This window comes from Pantherophis guttatus, chromosome 2 (assembly GCF_059756535.1).
Source record: "Pantherophis guttatus breed Tessera chromosome 2, ASM5975653v1, whole genome shotgun sequence".
NCBI lineage: Eukaryota > Metazoa > Chordata > Lepidosauria > Squamata > Colubridae > Pantherophis > Pantherophis guttatus.
In genome coordinates this window covers 4,065,001-4,081,251 of record NC_142064.1, presented here as the reverse complement: position 1 = coordinate 4,081,251, position 16,251 = coordinate 4,065,001, and the positions used below count along the sequence as shown (strand labels likewise).

At 46.0% G+C, this 16,251-nt stretch overlaps 1 protein-coding gene across 15 annotated transcripts in view; it reads left to right on the top strand.

Moving 5' to 3' along the window:
- Nucleotides 1-16,251, top strand: part of CELF4 (CUGBP Elav-like family member 4) — a 921,337-nt gene that overhangs the window by 547,012 nt on the left and 358,074 nt on the right. For all 15 annotated transcript variants that reach the window (XR_015732035.1, XR_015732034.1, XR_015732028.1 and 12 more), the window contains exon 3: nucleotides 9,155-9,203. Coding sequence is in view for 2 of the 15 variants with exons in the window: in XM_087885501.1 (XP_087741627.1) it covers nucleotides 9,155-9,203 (49 nt within the window). In the remaining 13 variants the exon portion in view is untranslated. The remainder of the gene's footprint in view (nucleotides 1-9,154; nucleotides 9,204-16,251) is intronic.

The following is a 16,251-nucleotide window of genomic DNA, read 5'->3' as shown; positions in this document are numbered from 1 at the left end:
CCGGTTCCACCGAGCCGGTAGCGGTGACGATATGACGTCACCGAACCGGTTCTGCCCCCCCGGCCCCCGCCCCCCCTGCATTATTCTTACCTTTAATTTGACCCCACCCCCAATCTATTGCTGCCTCCTGAGTCCCAGCTGATTGGCTAGAGCAGTGTTTCTCAACCTTGGAAGCTTGAAGATGGGTGGACTTCAACTCCCAGAATCTCCCAGCCAGCAGCGCTGGCTGGGGGATTCTGGGAGTTGAAGTCCACCCATCTTCAAGCTTCCAAGGTTGAGAAACACTGGGCTAGAGGGACAAAAACTATTTAAACTCTTGCCCTGGGGCTTCAAAGGGCCGCCCTACAGCTGATCAGTGTTAAAAGAAAACAAATGAGTAGACCGGTGCCTCCAAAAACAAATGAGTAGACCGGTACAGCTCTGCAAGCAGTTAAAAGCCTGGTAGACCAGTACCTCTGCTAAATCCTAAAGAATTGTCACATGACCATCAAGCCACGCCCACAAAATTGGCCACGCCCACAGAACCAGAAGTAAAAAAATTTAGAACCCACCCCTGATCTAGGTTATGGTTGTCCCAAAGGTTTTTTTTTTTTCCCAAGAGGCAACTGGATTTTCTGGTTTTTTTCTTTGAAGATGTTTCGCTTCTCATCCAAGAAGCTTCTTCAGCTCTGACTGGATGGTCCTTCCATTCCACACCATCCAGTCAGAGCAATGGTGAAATGTAAAATTTGTTTGGTTCTTTGGGTGTGGCTTGGTGGGGGGGGGTTAATGTGACTGGGTAGGTGTGGCCAACTTTTTTTTTTTAAGCATTTTTTCTACAACCTCTTCAGCCCAAGAGGTTGTAAAAAAATGCTTTTAAAAGCCTCAGATGATCAGGCAACTCAGCTGGGATCATCAGAGGCTTTTAAAACCTTTTTTTCTACAACCTCTTCCACCGAAAATGATTTTAAAAGCCTCTGACGATCCCAGCTGAGCCACGCGATCGTCAGAGGCTTTTTAAAAAACTTTTAAAAGCATTTTTTCAGCCGAAGAGGTTGTAGAAAAAATGCTTTTAAAAGTTTAAAAAACAGCTTCTGATGATCGCATGGCTCAGCTGGGCATGGAGGGCGGGGAGGTGCAGGGATTTTTGCTACCGGTTCTCCGAACCACCCGCCGCCATCGCTACCGAATTGGGCGATCCAGTCCGAACCGGGAGCATTTTACCCAGCTCTGAGTCAGAGCTGAAGAAGCTTCTTGGATGAGAAGCGAAACGTCTTCAAAGAGAAACCAAAAAGTCCAGTTGTCTCTTGAAGAAAAAAGCACCTTTAGGACGAGTGTAGAAAAAGTTATGTGTCCCTTGGCTAGTCTGTTGTGTGAATCCAGTCAGCTGTGGTTTATTTTACAAACCATAGTTAAGGGAATTGAACCGGCATGATGTATGAACTCAGTCAGTTGCAGGTGTTCCCATGTAATAATAAACCCAACCAGCTCCTCTCATTAAAAAAAACAGACCTTTAGAAACATCCTGTGAAATGCGACGCGATACAAGCCTGTTTAAAATGCGTATTTTCTTTCAAATTGTGTCTTCCCATTTCGAAATAATTTCCTGTGTACTTTGATTCCCTCCTCAAAGTGCTCATTTTAATGTGGATTGGAAAGTATTTAAACTGCTGAGAAATACATTTTCTGCCTTTCCGGGGGAAAATATATATATATATTTAAAAATGTGCCAAATCTGTAAAGAAACTTTAGACTTAAAAGTTTCAAAGCTTGCAATCAAGACTTTGCAGAAATGAAAAGGCTGGGATGGGCGTGCAAAATTTTAATTCCACTCCAAAGCACCTTGGGCCAACTCTGAATGAGATTCTCTGTTGTTCCACACCTTCTTTCTTTCTTTCCGCTCTTCGCTTTCTTCCGCTGGAGTAGCGGGACGAGTGGGGGAATATTCCATCTGCAAGGGGGGAAAAATTAACTTCTTATTTCCCTTTCCGCGTTTCTCCCCGTAATTGGTGTCTCTTCTGTCAAACTGATTTCAGTTTGCAGTATGGGGGTATATGCAGTTTGTGTCTTTGTGCTAGGAAAACATAGTGAAGTGCAGAAACCACGGTGTGCGTGGAATTACCCTCTATGTCTCCCTTTTTTTGTATATTAAACAGAATATACTAAAGAAAATGAGTGTCCACACTTTAATGTAGAAGAGCAGGCAGAATCTGGAAGAAGGGGTTATATGTGTCATCAGTTTAGAGTCTGGATGGGGAGGAACAGGCTCCGACTCAACCCCTCCAAGACCGAGTGGCTGTGGCTGCCAGGATCCCGATATAGCCAGCTGGTGCCATCGCTGGCTGTTGGGGGCAAGTCATTGGCCCCCACGGAGAGGGCTCGTAACTTGGGTGTCCTCCTGGATGCACGGCTGTCTTTAGAAGAGCATATGACGGCCGTGGCCAGGGGGGCTTTTCATCAGGTTCGCCTGATACGCCAGTTGTGTCCCTTTCTGGATCGGGACTCCTTATGCACGGTCACTCACGCCCTCGTCACCTCTCGCCTGAACTACTGCAACGCTTTCTACATGGGGCTCCCCTTGAGGAGCACCCAGAGGCTCCAGCTGGTCCAGAATGCAGCCGCGTGGGTAATTATGGGGGCGACATGGCGCTCCCATGTAACACCTCTCCTGCGCGAGCTGCACTGGCACCGGTGGTCTTCCGGGTGCGCTTCAAGGTGTTGGTTCTCATCTTTAAAGCACTCCATGGCTTAGGGCCCGGATATTTACGAGACCACCTTCTGCCACCAATAACCTCCCACCAGCCAATCCGCTCCCACAGAGAGGGTCTCCTCAGGGTGCCGTCGGTCAAGCAATGTTGACCCCCAGGGGGAGAGCCTTCTCTGTGGGGGCACCCGCCCTCTGGAACGAGCTACCCCCAGGAATACGACTGATCCCGGACCTCCATACTTTCCGCCGAGCGTTGAAGACCTTCTTATTCCAGGAAGCCGGGCTGGCTTAAAATTTTAATGGGCTATTTTATGGGTAAAGGGTTTTAAAAAAAAATGTAGGGAAGCCAAACTGATTTAATTCTGTTTCAATTTATTTTAATTTTTCTACTGTATGTATTTTAATTTTGGCTGTTCACCGCCCTGAGTCCTTCGGGAGAAGGGCGGTATACAAATTTAATAAACCTAAACCTAGAGTCATTGCGTTGCCACAAGAGAGCCAACTCCAGTCTGCAGTGAATTCTGTCGGCCCTTCCCTAGCACCGATTTAGCTCTGACCATGAATTGATGACTAGATTCTTGTCTAGAGGTAGCAATAATAATCTTTTCTGTGCTTTCTTCTTCTTGTGCCATATCCGTCATCGGACGTTGGCGATCATGTTGGTGGTCCTATTTTTATCAATTTACCATCACTGTCAGCCATGGGAGTTGTATAACTTGTATAACATTCATATTTACCAGAGTACTCTTTATTTGGTTCATCATCACTCTATCGGATACAGGAATAAAGGATTTGAGGCATTTATTTACAAGATTGTTTGCGATTATTGCTACTCCATTTCGATGATGTTTACTATTTTCACCAGAGTAGTAGATAGTATAATCTCCTATTCTACACATTCCATTTTCAAGCCAGCGCATTTCACTCACTCCCAAATATAGAGATATTGTAGTTGGACATTTCTTTGACAGTGTTGTGTGTTTTCCCAGATTAATATAGGCTTGTCAGATTCCACATTCCAATTCGTAGTTTTGGGTTTATCGCGCTTCTATCATGCACCCAGTTCAACTTGTGTGAATAGCGGGTCACTTCCCCTCTTCTCCCTCTTCCCCCGCTGGGCCACCAAGCCGTAAAAATTGGGGACCAGTCATTGCTACTCCCTCTCAGAATCAGCCCAATGATGGGGCTAACCCAGATGATTCCATAAAGGGACAAACTAGGTTACAGAGGATACAATGGAGGTAATTGTAATAATTCAGGAGAGAAACTCATCGAGGAGAGAAGCAACCTGGAATTAAGGAGAAATTTCCTGACAGGGAGGACAATCAGCCAGTGGAATGGAAGTTGCCTTCAGAAGTTGTGAGGGCTCCACCACTGGAGGTTTTTAAGAAGAGACTGGACAGCCACTTGTCTGAAATGGTATAGGGCAGTGATGGCTAATCTTTTTGCCATCATGTGCCAAAAGCAGGGGGAGCGGAAGAGGTCATGCACGTGCATGCCCACACCCATAAATCAATGCACCCCATTCCCCTGACCTCCCCTCCCTTTTGGCACAGTGGGCCCAATAGGCCTGTTTTTCGCCCTCCCCATGCTCCAGAGGCTTTCTAGGAGCTTGGGGAGGCCAGAAATGGCCCATTTGCTGACTTCCAGTGGGACCGGAAGGCTTGTTTTTTGCTCTCCCCAGGCTCCAGGGCCTTTCTAGGAGCCTGGGGAGGGGGGAAACGGCCTTTCCCACCACCCTAGAGGCCCTCTGGAGGCCAGAAACAGCCTATTTCCTGACTTCCGGTGGGCCCGGAAGGCCCGAAAATCAGCTGGCCAGTGCACACACGCACGCTGGACCTGAGGTAGAGCAATGCTCGCATGCCCACCAATATGGTGGTACGCGTGCCATAGGTTCATGTGCCACAGAGTATAGACTATCATTCTTGAACAGGGGTTTGGACTGGAAGACCTCCAAAGTCCCTTCCGGTTCTGCTATCTGATGGGTGCTCCATCACTGAAGGTTTTAAGACCTTCAGAATGGTATAAGGTCTGCTCGAGCAGGGGGTTGGATTAGAAGACCTCTAAGATCCCTTCCAACTCTGTTATTCTGTTAATTATTCAGTGGAACAGCTTGCCTCCAGAAGTTGTGGCTCCATCACTGGAAGTTTTTAAGAAGAGATTGGACCAGTATGGCATAGGATCTCCTGTTCAAGCAGGAGGTTGGACTAGAAGACCTCCATGGTCTCTTCCAGCTCTGTTCTGATTGAGAGCTGCCAGCTCACATCTTCAGGCACCAGAAACGGCTTCTCCTCCCACCCTCCTTGCGGTGTGTACTCCTGAATTCTCAGGGGTGTCCGCCGGAGGCCGTTCCTTCTCTCCTTTCTTTCTACTACCCTTCTTGGCGACGTGTCTCGCAAAGCCTTTCGTAACCGCGATCGAGATTTATTCTAATTGCTCCGCAAACATATTTAGCATTTAGAAGCGATCAAAGCGGCAGGCAAGTAGGTTAACGTGATGGAGAGCCCAGCCATTCGCACCGTCTCAAGAGGGAAAGCGTGCTTAGATGCAAAGTGACGGTGGCTCTAATCACACTGGCGAGGAACATGGTGAGAGGCTTAACGCACTGTTCAGGATGGTTAAGGAGAGACTGGACAGTCAGTTGTCTGACATGTTATAGAGCAGTGATGGCTAACCTTTTCGCCATCGCGTGCCAAAAACGGGGAAAGCACAGGGAGATCATGCACATGTGTGCCCACACCCATAATTCAATGTGCCCCGCCCCCTCGCGCATGTGCTTGCAACCCCCCTGTGCTTTCCCTGCTTTTGGCACACGATGACACGGTGGGCCTGTTTTTTGCCCTCCCCAGGCTCCAGAGGTTTTCTAGGAGCCTGGGGAGGGCGAAAACTGCCTTCCCCACCTCCCCAGAGACCTCCAGAGGCTGGAAACAGCCTGTTTCCTGACTTCTGGTGGGCCCAGAAGGCCAAAAATCAGCTGGCCGGCACACTCATGTGTGCTGGAGCTGAGCTAGGGCAATGCTTGTATACCCACAGATATGGCTCCGCGTGCCACCTGTGGCACACATGCCATAGGTTCACCATCATGGGTATAGAGTCTCCTGCTTGAGCAGGGGGTTGGATTAGAAGACCTCCAAGGTCCCTTCCAGCTCTATTCTATTCTAATTCTAATGATTGCATCCAGAGATTTGGGTTTCTGCAGCTTTTTTAAAAATGGGGAAACGTCCCTGTAGTTGTCTACAGGTGGTCCTCGACGTACGACCACAATGAAGCTCACAGTTTCCATGACAATTCTTCAGGGAGTTTTGCCCTATTTTACGACCTTCCTTGTCGCTGTTGTTCTGTGAATTACTGCAGTTGTTAAGTTAGTAAAGTGCTTGTGAAGTGAATCTGGCTTCCTCCTTGACTTTGTTTGCCAGAAGGTCTCAAAAGGGGATCGCATGACCCCGGGACACTGCAACTGTCATAAATATGAGTCAGTTGCAACTGTTAACTTGAGAAAATGGTTGTTAAGTGAATCAGGCTTCCCCATTGACTTTGTTTGTCAGAAGGTCGCAAAAGATGATCACAGGACTCCAGGATGCTACAACCGTCATAAATACAGGCCAAGGACAAGCGTCCGAATTTGATCACATGACCACGGGGAATGCTGCAACGGTCTTAAGTGTGAAGCATGGTCATCAATGTCTCTTTTTTCGGTGCTGTTGTAACTTTGAACTATCCCTAAATGAGTGGTTGTGAGTTGGGCATTACCTGTACGCAGTTTGGTTCAAAGGAAAGAAGGATGGGGTTTATGACATTACCCCTGCTCATGAGTGAGTTGGGCAGCCATTTAAATGTTCTAAATGTTCTAAATGAATGAATGAATGAATGAATGAATGAATGAATGAATGAATGAATGTGTTGTGGTCCACCAGCAGCCTGCGGAGCTGGCGGCGGAGTCAGACAACGATGAGGCTGAGGAAGAACATGGGCCAGTCCTGGAGGCAGATGAGGGCTCTGCATCAGAGGCAGAGATGGGGCCAGGGCCATCGGGGAGTGATGTGCAAACTTCGGAGCCTCCAGAGGCTGACAGCAGAGAGGCAGAGGAACAGGAGGAGCCTGTTCCTAGTGCACATATGAGAAGAGCTGCCAGAAGGCAGGAGCAGATAAAGCAGAGAGGACAACTCGGGAGTAGGGCCAAGAGATGATTGGCCCCTCCCATAAGGCTTAAAACAAACCAGCAACGGCTCTTGGCCTCTTTGCTGGAAAACAACGTTGAGAGAATTGCTTCTTGTTTCACTGTATTCATTTCTTATCGGCGTCTTCTGCTTCTGAACTTTTGCCAAGAAAAGCCTTAGGCAGTTTGCCTAAATATCCCAAGGTCGGTGATAAACTGAGGAACGGTGTTTTGAAGAATTTGCTTTAATTTAGTTTGGAGTACGCTGAGAATGAGTTAATTCTCAGCTGTTCTAATAAAGTCTGTTCGTTTTCGAACTGTTTGTATTTAATACTAACTACTTGGGCCTGGGTCACAACAGAATGAATGAATGAATGAATGAATAAAAAAATAAGTTTGTAAGTAGGTCTTTGGTTATTCAGGTCTTCTCCCACGTAAAATTGGAAGTGTCTTGGCGACGTTTCGACGAAGTCTCATTCGTCATCTTCAGGCTGGTGTTCTCGGCTTCGTGCTTCCAGGAGCAATGTGAGATCGCAGCTGTCTCTTCCTTTTAACTGCTAGTGGGGGTGTGAGCTGATTGGGTGGGAACTTGGCTGTGTTCTGATTGGGTGGAGGTGTGTATATATAAACAGTCCTTTACAAATCAGGAGACTTAATAAAACAAAGGAGACCATTGTAGATTTTAGAAAGAGCCGGCATGGTCATACTCCACTCAGTATCAAGGATGCAGCTGTAGAGGTGGTCCACAGTATTAAGTATCTGGGGGAGCAGATAACTAACAATCTGAACAGGTCTCTCTACCTGTCATCCTTAGTGAAGTGTGCAAATCAGCATCTGCATTTCCTGTATCGGATGAGGAGAGCACATCTTTTTCTTTCTGTCCTGGCCACTTTTGACAGGGGCACAATTGAGAACATTTTAACAAAATGCATCCCTGTTTGGTATGGTGGCTATGGTGCCTCAAATAGAAAGTCCCTACAGAGAGTGGTGAGGACAGCGGAGAAGATGATAGGAAGCTCACTTCCCATCATTCAGGATGCTGCTTATAAGCGCTATGTGCATAGAGCTCAAAGCATTGTTAGAGACCCCACACGCCCACTCCATGGTCTGTTTCTGTTGCTCCCCTCTGGGAGGAGGTTTCGATGTATCTCTAGCAGGACTACTGGATTCTTTAACAGTTTTGTTCCCTAGGCCATCCGTCTGGTAAATTTGTAAGATTTGTTTTTCTCGCCATGCACGTGTATACTTCCGAAGTAGACTGGGTTGTTTCTCTGTATCATAGAATATATGTGGGTATATGCATAATTTTGCATTTATTTATTCTGAGCAGTTTGGTGAACTGGTTGTTGGAAGAAATCATTAGGGCAGAGAACCGGTTGTTAAATTATTTGAATCCCACCACTGGATATAAGGTCTATTCGAGCAAGGGGTTGGATTAGAAGACCTCCAAGGTCCCTTCCAACTCCGTTATTCTCTTAATTATTCAAGGGAACAGCTTCCTTCCAGAAAAACCTACATCACTGGAGGTTTTTAAGAAGGACGGCCGTTTGTCCAGAATGTTATGGGTTTTCCTGCTCGAGCAGGGGGTTGAAGCAGAAGAGCTCCAAGGTCGCTTCCAACTCTATTCTGATTGATCGATCGAATTAATAATTAAATATGTTAATTATTCAGTGGAACAGATTGCCTTCAGAAGTTGTGGGTGCTCCATCATTGGAGGTTTTTAAGAAGAGGTTGGACAAAACAGTTTATCTAGAATGGTATAGGACCGTGATGGCGAACCTATGTCATGGGTGCCACATGTGGCATGTGGAGCCATATTGGTGGGCATGCAAGTGTTGCCCTAGCTCAGCTCCAGTGTGGATGTGTGCACCAGCCAATTGATTTTCAGGCCTTCCGGTCCCACCGGAAGTCAGGAAACTGGCTGTTTCTGGCCTCCGGAAGGCCTCCAGGGGGATGGGGAAGGCTGTTTTTGCCCTCCCCAGGCTCCTAGAAAGCCTCTGGAGCCTGGGGAGGGGAAAAAACGGGCCTACCAAGCCCACTGGGCCATCGCGTGCCAAAAGCAGGGGCAAGTATGGGGGGGGGTCACGTACACATGTGTAGGAGGGCGGGGCGCATTGAATTATGGATGTGAGCATCTGCACCTGCGACCCCCCCCCCCCGCTCCCCCGCTTTTGGCACGCGATGGCAAAAAGGTTAGCTCAAGCAGGAGGGTTGGACTAAAAGACCTCCAAGCTCCCTTCTAAGTCTGTAATTCTGTACTCCGTGAATCCTTTCTAAATGGTGCTTCTTTTCTTTCCTCTCTCTCTTCACAGATGAACAGGCCGATCCAGGTGAAACCAGCGGACAGCGAAAGCCGAGGAGGTAGCTGATTTCTTTCTTTATAGCTTCTGGCATGGTGATGTGACATTGTTAGGTTTGTGGGATTTTCGGAGCTGCGTGGAGATCCGTTAGTAACACAATCCGCCTCCACACCCAATTCTCGAGACTGCTCTTCATTAAATCGCCTTCAGGTTGCGTCGCCGTGGCTCATATTCAATGATTATTTGATTATTATTTTTTTTTTAAAAAGGGACCGATGGTTGCTTAGGAAGCAGCTAGGAGTCCCTGTTAAGAAACACACACTTGGGTGTTGACTTAGCAAAAGTTTTATGATTGCCACCTTGATTTGTTGGCGTGTTTTTCTAAGGCTGAGCTGTTAACCATCATGTGAGTTTGTTCGGTCCTTGTTCTTTCATTTCATGGCTTAAGGGGGAATGAAAGCAAGGTTTGACTTCGCCTAAGATCGGCCGCCGAAGGGCTTGTAATCGTTTGATGCTGCTTTTTATCGGTCCTACCACATCTTAATCAAGGTGTGTTAAATCACTGGCTACCTTTCTGCTTGTAGTCCAATTATAACATCACCCAACGAGATTGGTTGTTTCCTTTGGGAGCACAGCGTCACGATCTATCTATCAAAATTTGAAGAAAAAAAAATGTTGCAAAATGGCATCTATTTTATTACTAAGATTTGCGTGTGGGGTGGAGTGGTGCGGTGGCCTGGAGGTGGAGCTCTGGCCTCACAGTCAGGAGGCTGTGAGTTCGGTCCTAGGTGGAGGCAGATATTTCTCTCTCTGAGCACACTGAGAATATATCTGCTGAACAAAACTCCACATTGGCAACAGGAAAGGCATCCGGCCAGTAAACACTCTGCTAACTCCATTCAGTTGCCCAGGCTCCACCCCGCAAGCGATTATGGGGTCATTAAAAGAGGATGATGATTTTCCTGTGGGATGATAAGGATGGTTTAGAGGGCTTAACAGATTTGTGGAATATCTGGGGGAAAAGAGCACCAGATATCTCGATGGACCAGTTTTTTGTTCTTTCGCTAATCTTTCAGATATTTTGTATGATGCCAGTTGGTTGAATTTGTGTTGTGTTGCTGGTTGTGTTATCTTCTGTGTCAGAACTGGAATTTGCTAGCAGGCAGCCCAGATATTAGGGTGTCTACACGGAGAGTCAAAAAATCTTGAGATGATGGACTTGAATCACACAGAGAGGGTGAACATCTGGAAAGAATTTGACCCACCCAGTGGAAGGTCCCTGACAGATTCCCAAAAGGGGCTAAGGAAAACAGGTGTTGAACTGTTGCAGTTTTGGAGAATACATGTGCAATGCTGATTTTATCTTGGAGGGATTATGGATTGCTCACCCCTCATCAACCACGGTGGGCAAATATTAGGGATGTATCAATTAGCCCTGGTCCAATTGGAACCAATAATCCACTTTGGGGGGGGGGGAAGAAAGAAAGAAGTCAGATACAGAGTTTTGAGTTAAAGCCCAGGATAAACTGGATTCAATCCAGAAAATCTGATTGAAAAGAAAAAGAGAAGAGAGGGGGGGAGAGAGAAAGAAAGAAAGAGAGAGAGAAAGCAAGCAAGAGAAGAAAGAAAGAAAGAAAGAAAGAAAGAAAGAAAGAAAGAAAGAAAGAAAGAAAGAAAGAAAGAAAGAAAGAAGAGGGAGAGGGGGAAGAGAGAGAGAGAAAGAGAAGGAAAAAGAGAAAGAAAGAAAGAAGAAAGAAAGAAAGAAAGAAAGGAAGGAAGGAAGGAAGGAAGGAAGGAAGAAAGAAAGAAAGAAAGAAAGAAAGAAAGAAAGAAAGAAAGAAAGAAAGAAAGAAAGAAAGAAAGAAAGAAAGAAAAAAGGGAGAAGGGGAAGAGAGAGAGAAAGAGAGAAGGAAAAAGAGAGAGAAAGAAAGCAAGCAAGAAGAAAGAAAGAAAGAAAGAAAGAAAGAAAGAAAGAAAGAAAGAAAGAAAGAAAGAAAGAAAAAAGGGAGAAGGGGAAGAGAGAGAGAAAGAGAGAAGGAAAAAGAGAGAGAAAGAAAGCAAGCAAGAAGAAAGAAAGAAAGAAAGAAAGAAAGAAAGAAAGAAAGAAGAGGGAGAGGGGTGAAGAGAGAGAGAGAAAGAGAGGAAAAAGAGAGAGAAAGAAAGCAAGCAAGAAGAAAGAAAGAAAGAAAGAAAGAAAGAAAGAAAGAAAGAAAGAAAGAAAGAAAGACGCCAGTGACCACCTGCTTGTCAATTCAATACAGATGGTTGATCCAATTTAGAATAACAGTTCAGTTTAGAGATTTAAGAACTGTTCCAATATGTCCTCATCATCACTTGTATTGCTCCCCTTAGTCTGACTGTGTCAGCTATTATGTCTTTAGAGTTTGCGTCTTGCCTTTTTTAAATGTTGGAAATATTGTCTCCTACCTTCTCTAGGAGTTTAACACGCTGGCCAAAGTGCCTTGATCTGACCTGGGGGTGAGTGGGAAAAGAGAAAAGGGGGAACGACATGGGAAGGGTCAAAGGCCAGCTCCCACAATACAATAACCTAAGCCCCAATATGGGGTATGAGTATTCCTGTCTGGAATTAATGTGGATTAAGCCGCCCTGGGTTACCTCATCATGAGATGGGCGGCAAGCAAATTTAACAAATAAATAAATGTAATTAATTAATGCACTGCGGGGACCGGATCAAGGAGTCAGTTGACCAGTAAATTACCTCCAAGGGTTAAATTTTAGCAAAACAAAATCATGCTTGAGGTTAAATGAACTGGTTATTTGTGGGAACATCTAAACTGGATTAATAAACTTGGTTTGTTTATAGCTTGTTATTTGTATGTACACTTGAGAGCTTCTGCACCGGAGACAAATTCCTTGTGTGTCCAGTCACACTTGGCCAAATAAAGTATTCCATTCCAATGGAATGGAATGGAATGGAATGGAATAGAATAGAATAGAATAGAATAGAATAGAATAGAATAGAATAGAATAGAATAGAATAGAATATAGAATGAAGAATATGGAATGGAATGGAATAAAATATAATAGAAAATATGTAATGGAATAGCAATAGCACTTAGACTTATATACCGCTTCACAGTGCTTTTACAGCCCTCTCTAAGTGGTTTACAGAGTCAGCCTCTTGCCCCCAACAATGGGGGCAATGGCCCCCATGGATGACTTGAGCCTGCTGAGATTCAAACTGCCAAATTACAGGCAGCTGGCAGTCAGCAGAAGTAGCCTGAAGTACTGCACGTGAACCACTGTGCCACCATGGCGGAAGGAAGGAAGGAAGGAAGGAAGGAAGGAAGGAAGGAAGGAAGGAAGGAAGGAAGGAAGGAAGGAAGGAAGGAATAGCAATAGCACTTAGACTTATACACCACTTTTACAGCCCTCTCTAAGTGGTTTACAGAGTCAGCCTCTTGCCCCCAATAATCTGGGTCCTCTCTTTACCCCCCTCGGAAGGATGGATGACTTGAGCCTGCTGAGATTTGAACTGCCAAATTACAGGCAGCCGGCAGGCAGCAGACATAGCCTGCAATACTGCATTCTAATCACTGAGCCACCTTGACTAGAATATGGAGTGGAGTGGGGTAGGGTAGGGTAGGGTAGGGTAGGATAGGATAGGATAGGATAGGATAGGATAGGATAGGATAGGATAGGATAGGATAGGATAGGATAGGATAGGATAGGATAGGATAGGATAGGATAGGATAGGATTGGATAGGATAGGATATGGAACAGAACGAACAGAATGGAACAAAATTTTATTCAAATTTGTCCATGGTAGAACTCACTGTCCACCTCGGCATGATAGAACACAACCCAACTCCTGACAACTGTTAAGCTAGGTCGATGTTTCTCAACCTTGGTGACCTGAAGATGAGTGGACTTCAACTCCTAGAATTCGCCTGCCAGCAAAATTAGACTCATCCATCTACACCCAAGTGTCAAGATTAGCAAAATGTGAGTTCCAACAGGAATCAAGCGGAAATGAGGGGAAGGATGGAGAGCGGTCCAGTTTGAGATGTCCACATCAGGAAGAATTGAAGGAAACCAACCAGACTGGCTGGGGAATTGCTGGGAGTTGAAGCCCACGTGTCTTAAAGTTGCCAAGGTCGAGAGACCCGGGTGGGTCCCGACAATTCAGCCAGGACATTGCATTTGTTCTCTTCTGGGAGGACAACTGGGGGCGTGGCAAAGTGTCGATCTGCTGGTGTGCCAAGGATGTTTGCTTTGAAGTTCACACAATGTCCCTGTTGCAAGAGCTTTCGCAGCTCTGGAAAAAATAGGACGAATTTGACTGCCACGTGATCGCTTTCAGAATTGAGTAATTTGCTGATTTAACAGCTTGAGCAGGTTTCATTCATTGTCTGCAAGAAATGGACAACGTTGCCAAGAAAATCACTTCTGTTTGCAAACCGCCTCAGGTTAAACTCTGTGGGTCTGTGGTGTGGGTTTGTGTATACACTTGCATCTATCTATCTTCCTTCCTTCCCTTCCTTCCCTTCGTCCCTCACATTTTCCTTTCTTCCTTCCTCCCTTTCTTTCTCCGACTCTCCTTCCTTTCCTTCCTCCTTCTCTCCTTCCCTCGTCCCCTCCCTTCCATCTTCCTTCTTTCTCTTCTTCCTTCCTTTCATTGTTCTTCTCCTTCCTTTCTTCCTGCCTGCCTTCCTCACTTCCTTCCTCCTTCCTTCCTTCCCTCCTGTCTCTCCGTCCTTCCTTCCATCTTCCCCTCCCTTCCATCTTCGTTTGTTTGTTCGTTCCTTCCTTCCTTCCTCCTTCCTCCTTCCTTCCTCCCTTCCTCCCCTCTCTCTCATCCTTCCTTCTCTCCTTCCTTCCATCTTCCTTCCCTTACATTTTCCTTCCCTTTTTCTTTCCTTCCTTCCCTCCTTCTTCCTTCCTTTTTTTTCTCCCTCCCTCCCTCTCATCCTCCTTTTTTCCTTCCTTAGATCTTCCTTCCCTTATATTTTCCTTCCTTCCTTCTTTCTTTCCTTCCTTACTCCCTTCCCTCCCTCCCTCTCATCCTTCCTTCTCCTTCCTTCCATCTTCCTTCCCTTGCATTTTCCTTCCTTTTTTCTTTCTTTCCTTCCTTTCTTCCTTTTCTCCCTCCCTCTCATCCTCCCTTCTTCCTTCCTTTCATCTTCCTTCCTTTCATCTTCCTTCCTTTATATTTTCCTTCCTTCTTCCCTCCTTCCTCCCTTTCCTCCTTCCCTTTCATCCTCCCTTCTTCCTTCCATCTTCCTTCCCTTACATTTTCCTTCCTTCCTTCCTTCCTTCCTTCCTTCCTTCCTTTCTTCCCTCTCTCCTCCCTCCCTCCTTCCCGGTTGCTCCTTCCTGTGGAACCTGCTCCTGCAGGGGAAAAAACCCATACTCAGTTCCATTCTTTCCAGTGTTAAAAAGAAGAAGAAGAAGGAATAACTGGCTTTTTCCAACTCTATTAATGTTAATAGTGCATTTAACATGCATTTGTCTTAGGTAGGTGTATATCATCCGTATACACACAGCGTTTTATGGAATAGTATAAATAGTATAACAAGACAAGCTCTCTGCTTTAATGAACGTAGAATCTAAATTTAATAGAGGAGAGCGGTGGAGAAACCTTAGATCCTTTTTGCTTAGCTTCCTCACCAAAAAAAGAATTCATTACAAAGATACCCAAATTAACAAGCGGATTGTACGTTAGCATTTCTCTAATTTTCGTTTTTAAACAAACCTGGCCATATGCAGGATATTTGATGGTGGTTTTTTTTTTTTTTTTTTTTTACAGACTTGGAGATTACTTTTCTTTTAAAGAAAACGTGATTTGTATGTTCCGAGAAGGAATAGAAATTGTGGCCATGAACTGCGTAAAATTAAACATTTGCAGCAAGAGAAGCACGTAGATGGAATGCATTTGATTAGCTCCATCAGAGTATTTGTATCTTAGTCGATACCTTATCAGCACTGTAAACCCCCAGAAGCTACAAGCTGGTTTAAGCAAATTAAATTGTACGTTATATGAATTTTTTGGGAGGGGGGAAAATATGACAGGAATATGAATGTGTGATCCTTTTCAAACCAGGCAGTCTTAGGCTGGTACACTGCAAGCAGGGATGGGATTCAGCTGGTTCAGACCGGTTCGGGAAAACCGGATGCTAATTTTACATCTGGTTCACTGAACCGGTAGTTGCAAGGAATGGCTGGCCCTCTCACCCTGCCCCGTCCCTCCCAGGAGTCTCCATGTGACCCGTTTTGAGGCTCTGGGAGGGGGAAAACCGGTCGTTCCGGAAGTTCCGGAAGTCAGGAAATGAGCCCATTTCCAGCCTTTGGAGGACCTCGGGAGCCCGAGGGAGGCCATTTTCGCCCTCCCGGAGGCTCAAGAAAAGTCTCCAAAGCCTGGGGAGGGCGAAAAACAGGCCTCCCGGAAGTTCAGGCTGGGGAATTCTGGAACTTGAACTCCACTTTATCTTCAAGTTGCTAAGGCTGAGAAACACTAGGCGGTAACCAGGGGTGGGTTCTACTTACCGTAACTACCGGTTTGCAGCGGGGCCGCGTGCTTGCTTTGCTCACACGCGCTCTTCTGTGCATGCACAGAAATGTTTTGATGACGTCGGGGTCAGTGGGCGGGGCCTCCCGCCGGTTGTACTACCGGTTCTATAGAACCGGTGCAAACCAGGGGCAACCCACCACTGGTGGTAACATAGATCTACATATATGAGCACGAGTTGTTTGTCAAGTCCCAGAATTCCTCAACCAACATGCTTTAAAATGAGCAGACTTCAACTCCCAGAATTCCCCAGCCAATCATGATGCTGGCTGGGGAATTCTGGGAGTTGAAGTCCACTCCTCTTCAAGTTGCTAAGGTTGAGAAAGGCTCTGTTGTACGATAGATCTACACATATGCGCAGGAGTTGTTTGTCGATGGGTTTACCTTGCGCATCAAATATATATTTACGGTCTCACTCCCCAATTAATTTGGAAACGTGTTGAGTCGACTCCACGCTTTGAGTGCATTAGGATAATGGCTCCTTGATGAGGAGGCGGTGGCGTCTCCGTCTGTAATTACCCAAGGCTACTGTAACCCTCTCCCCCGTATTGTGGTTTATAGCACATCAACCCCGAATGCG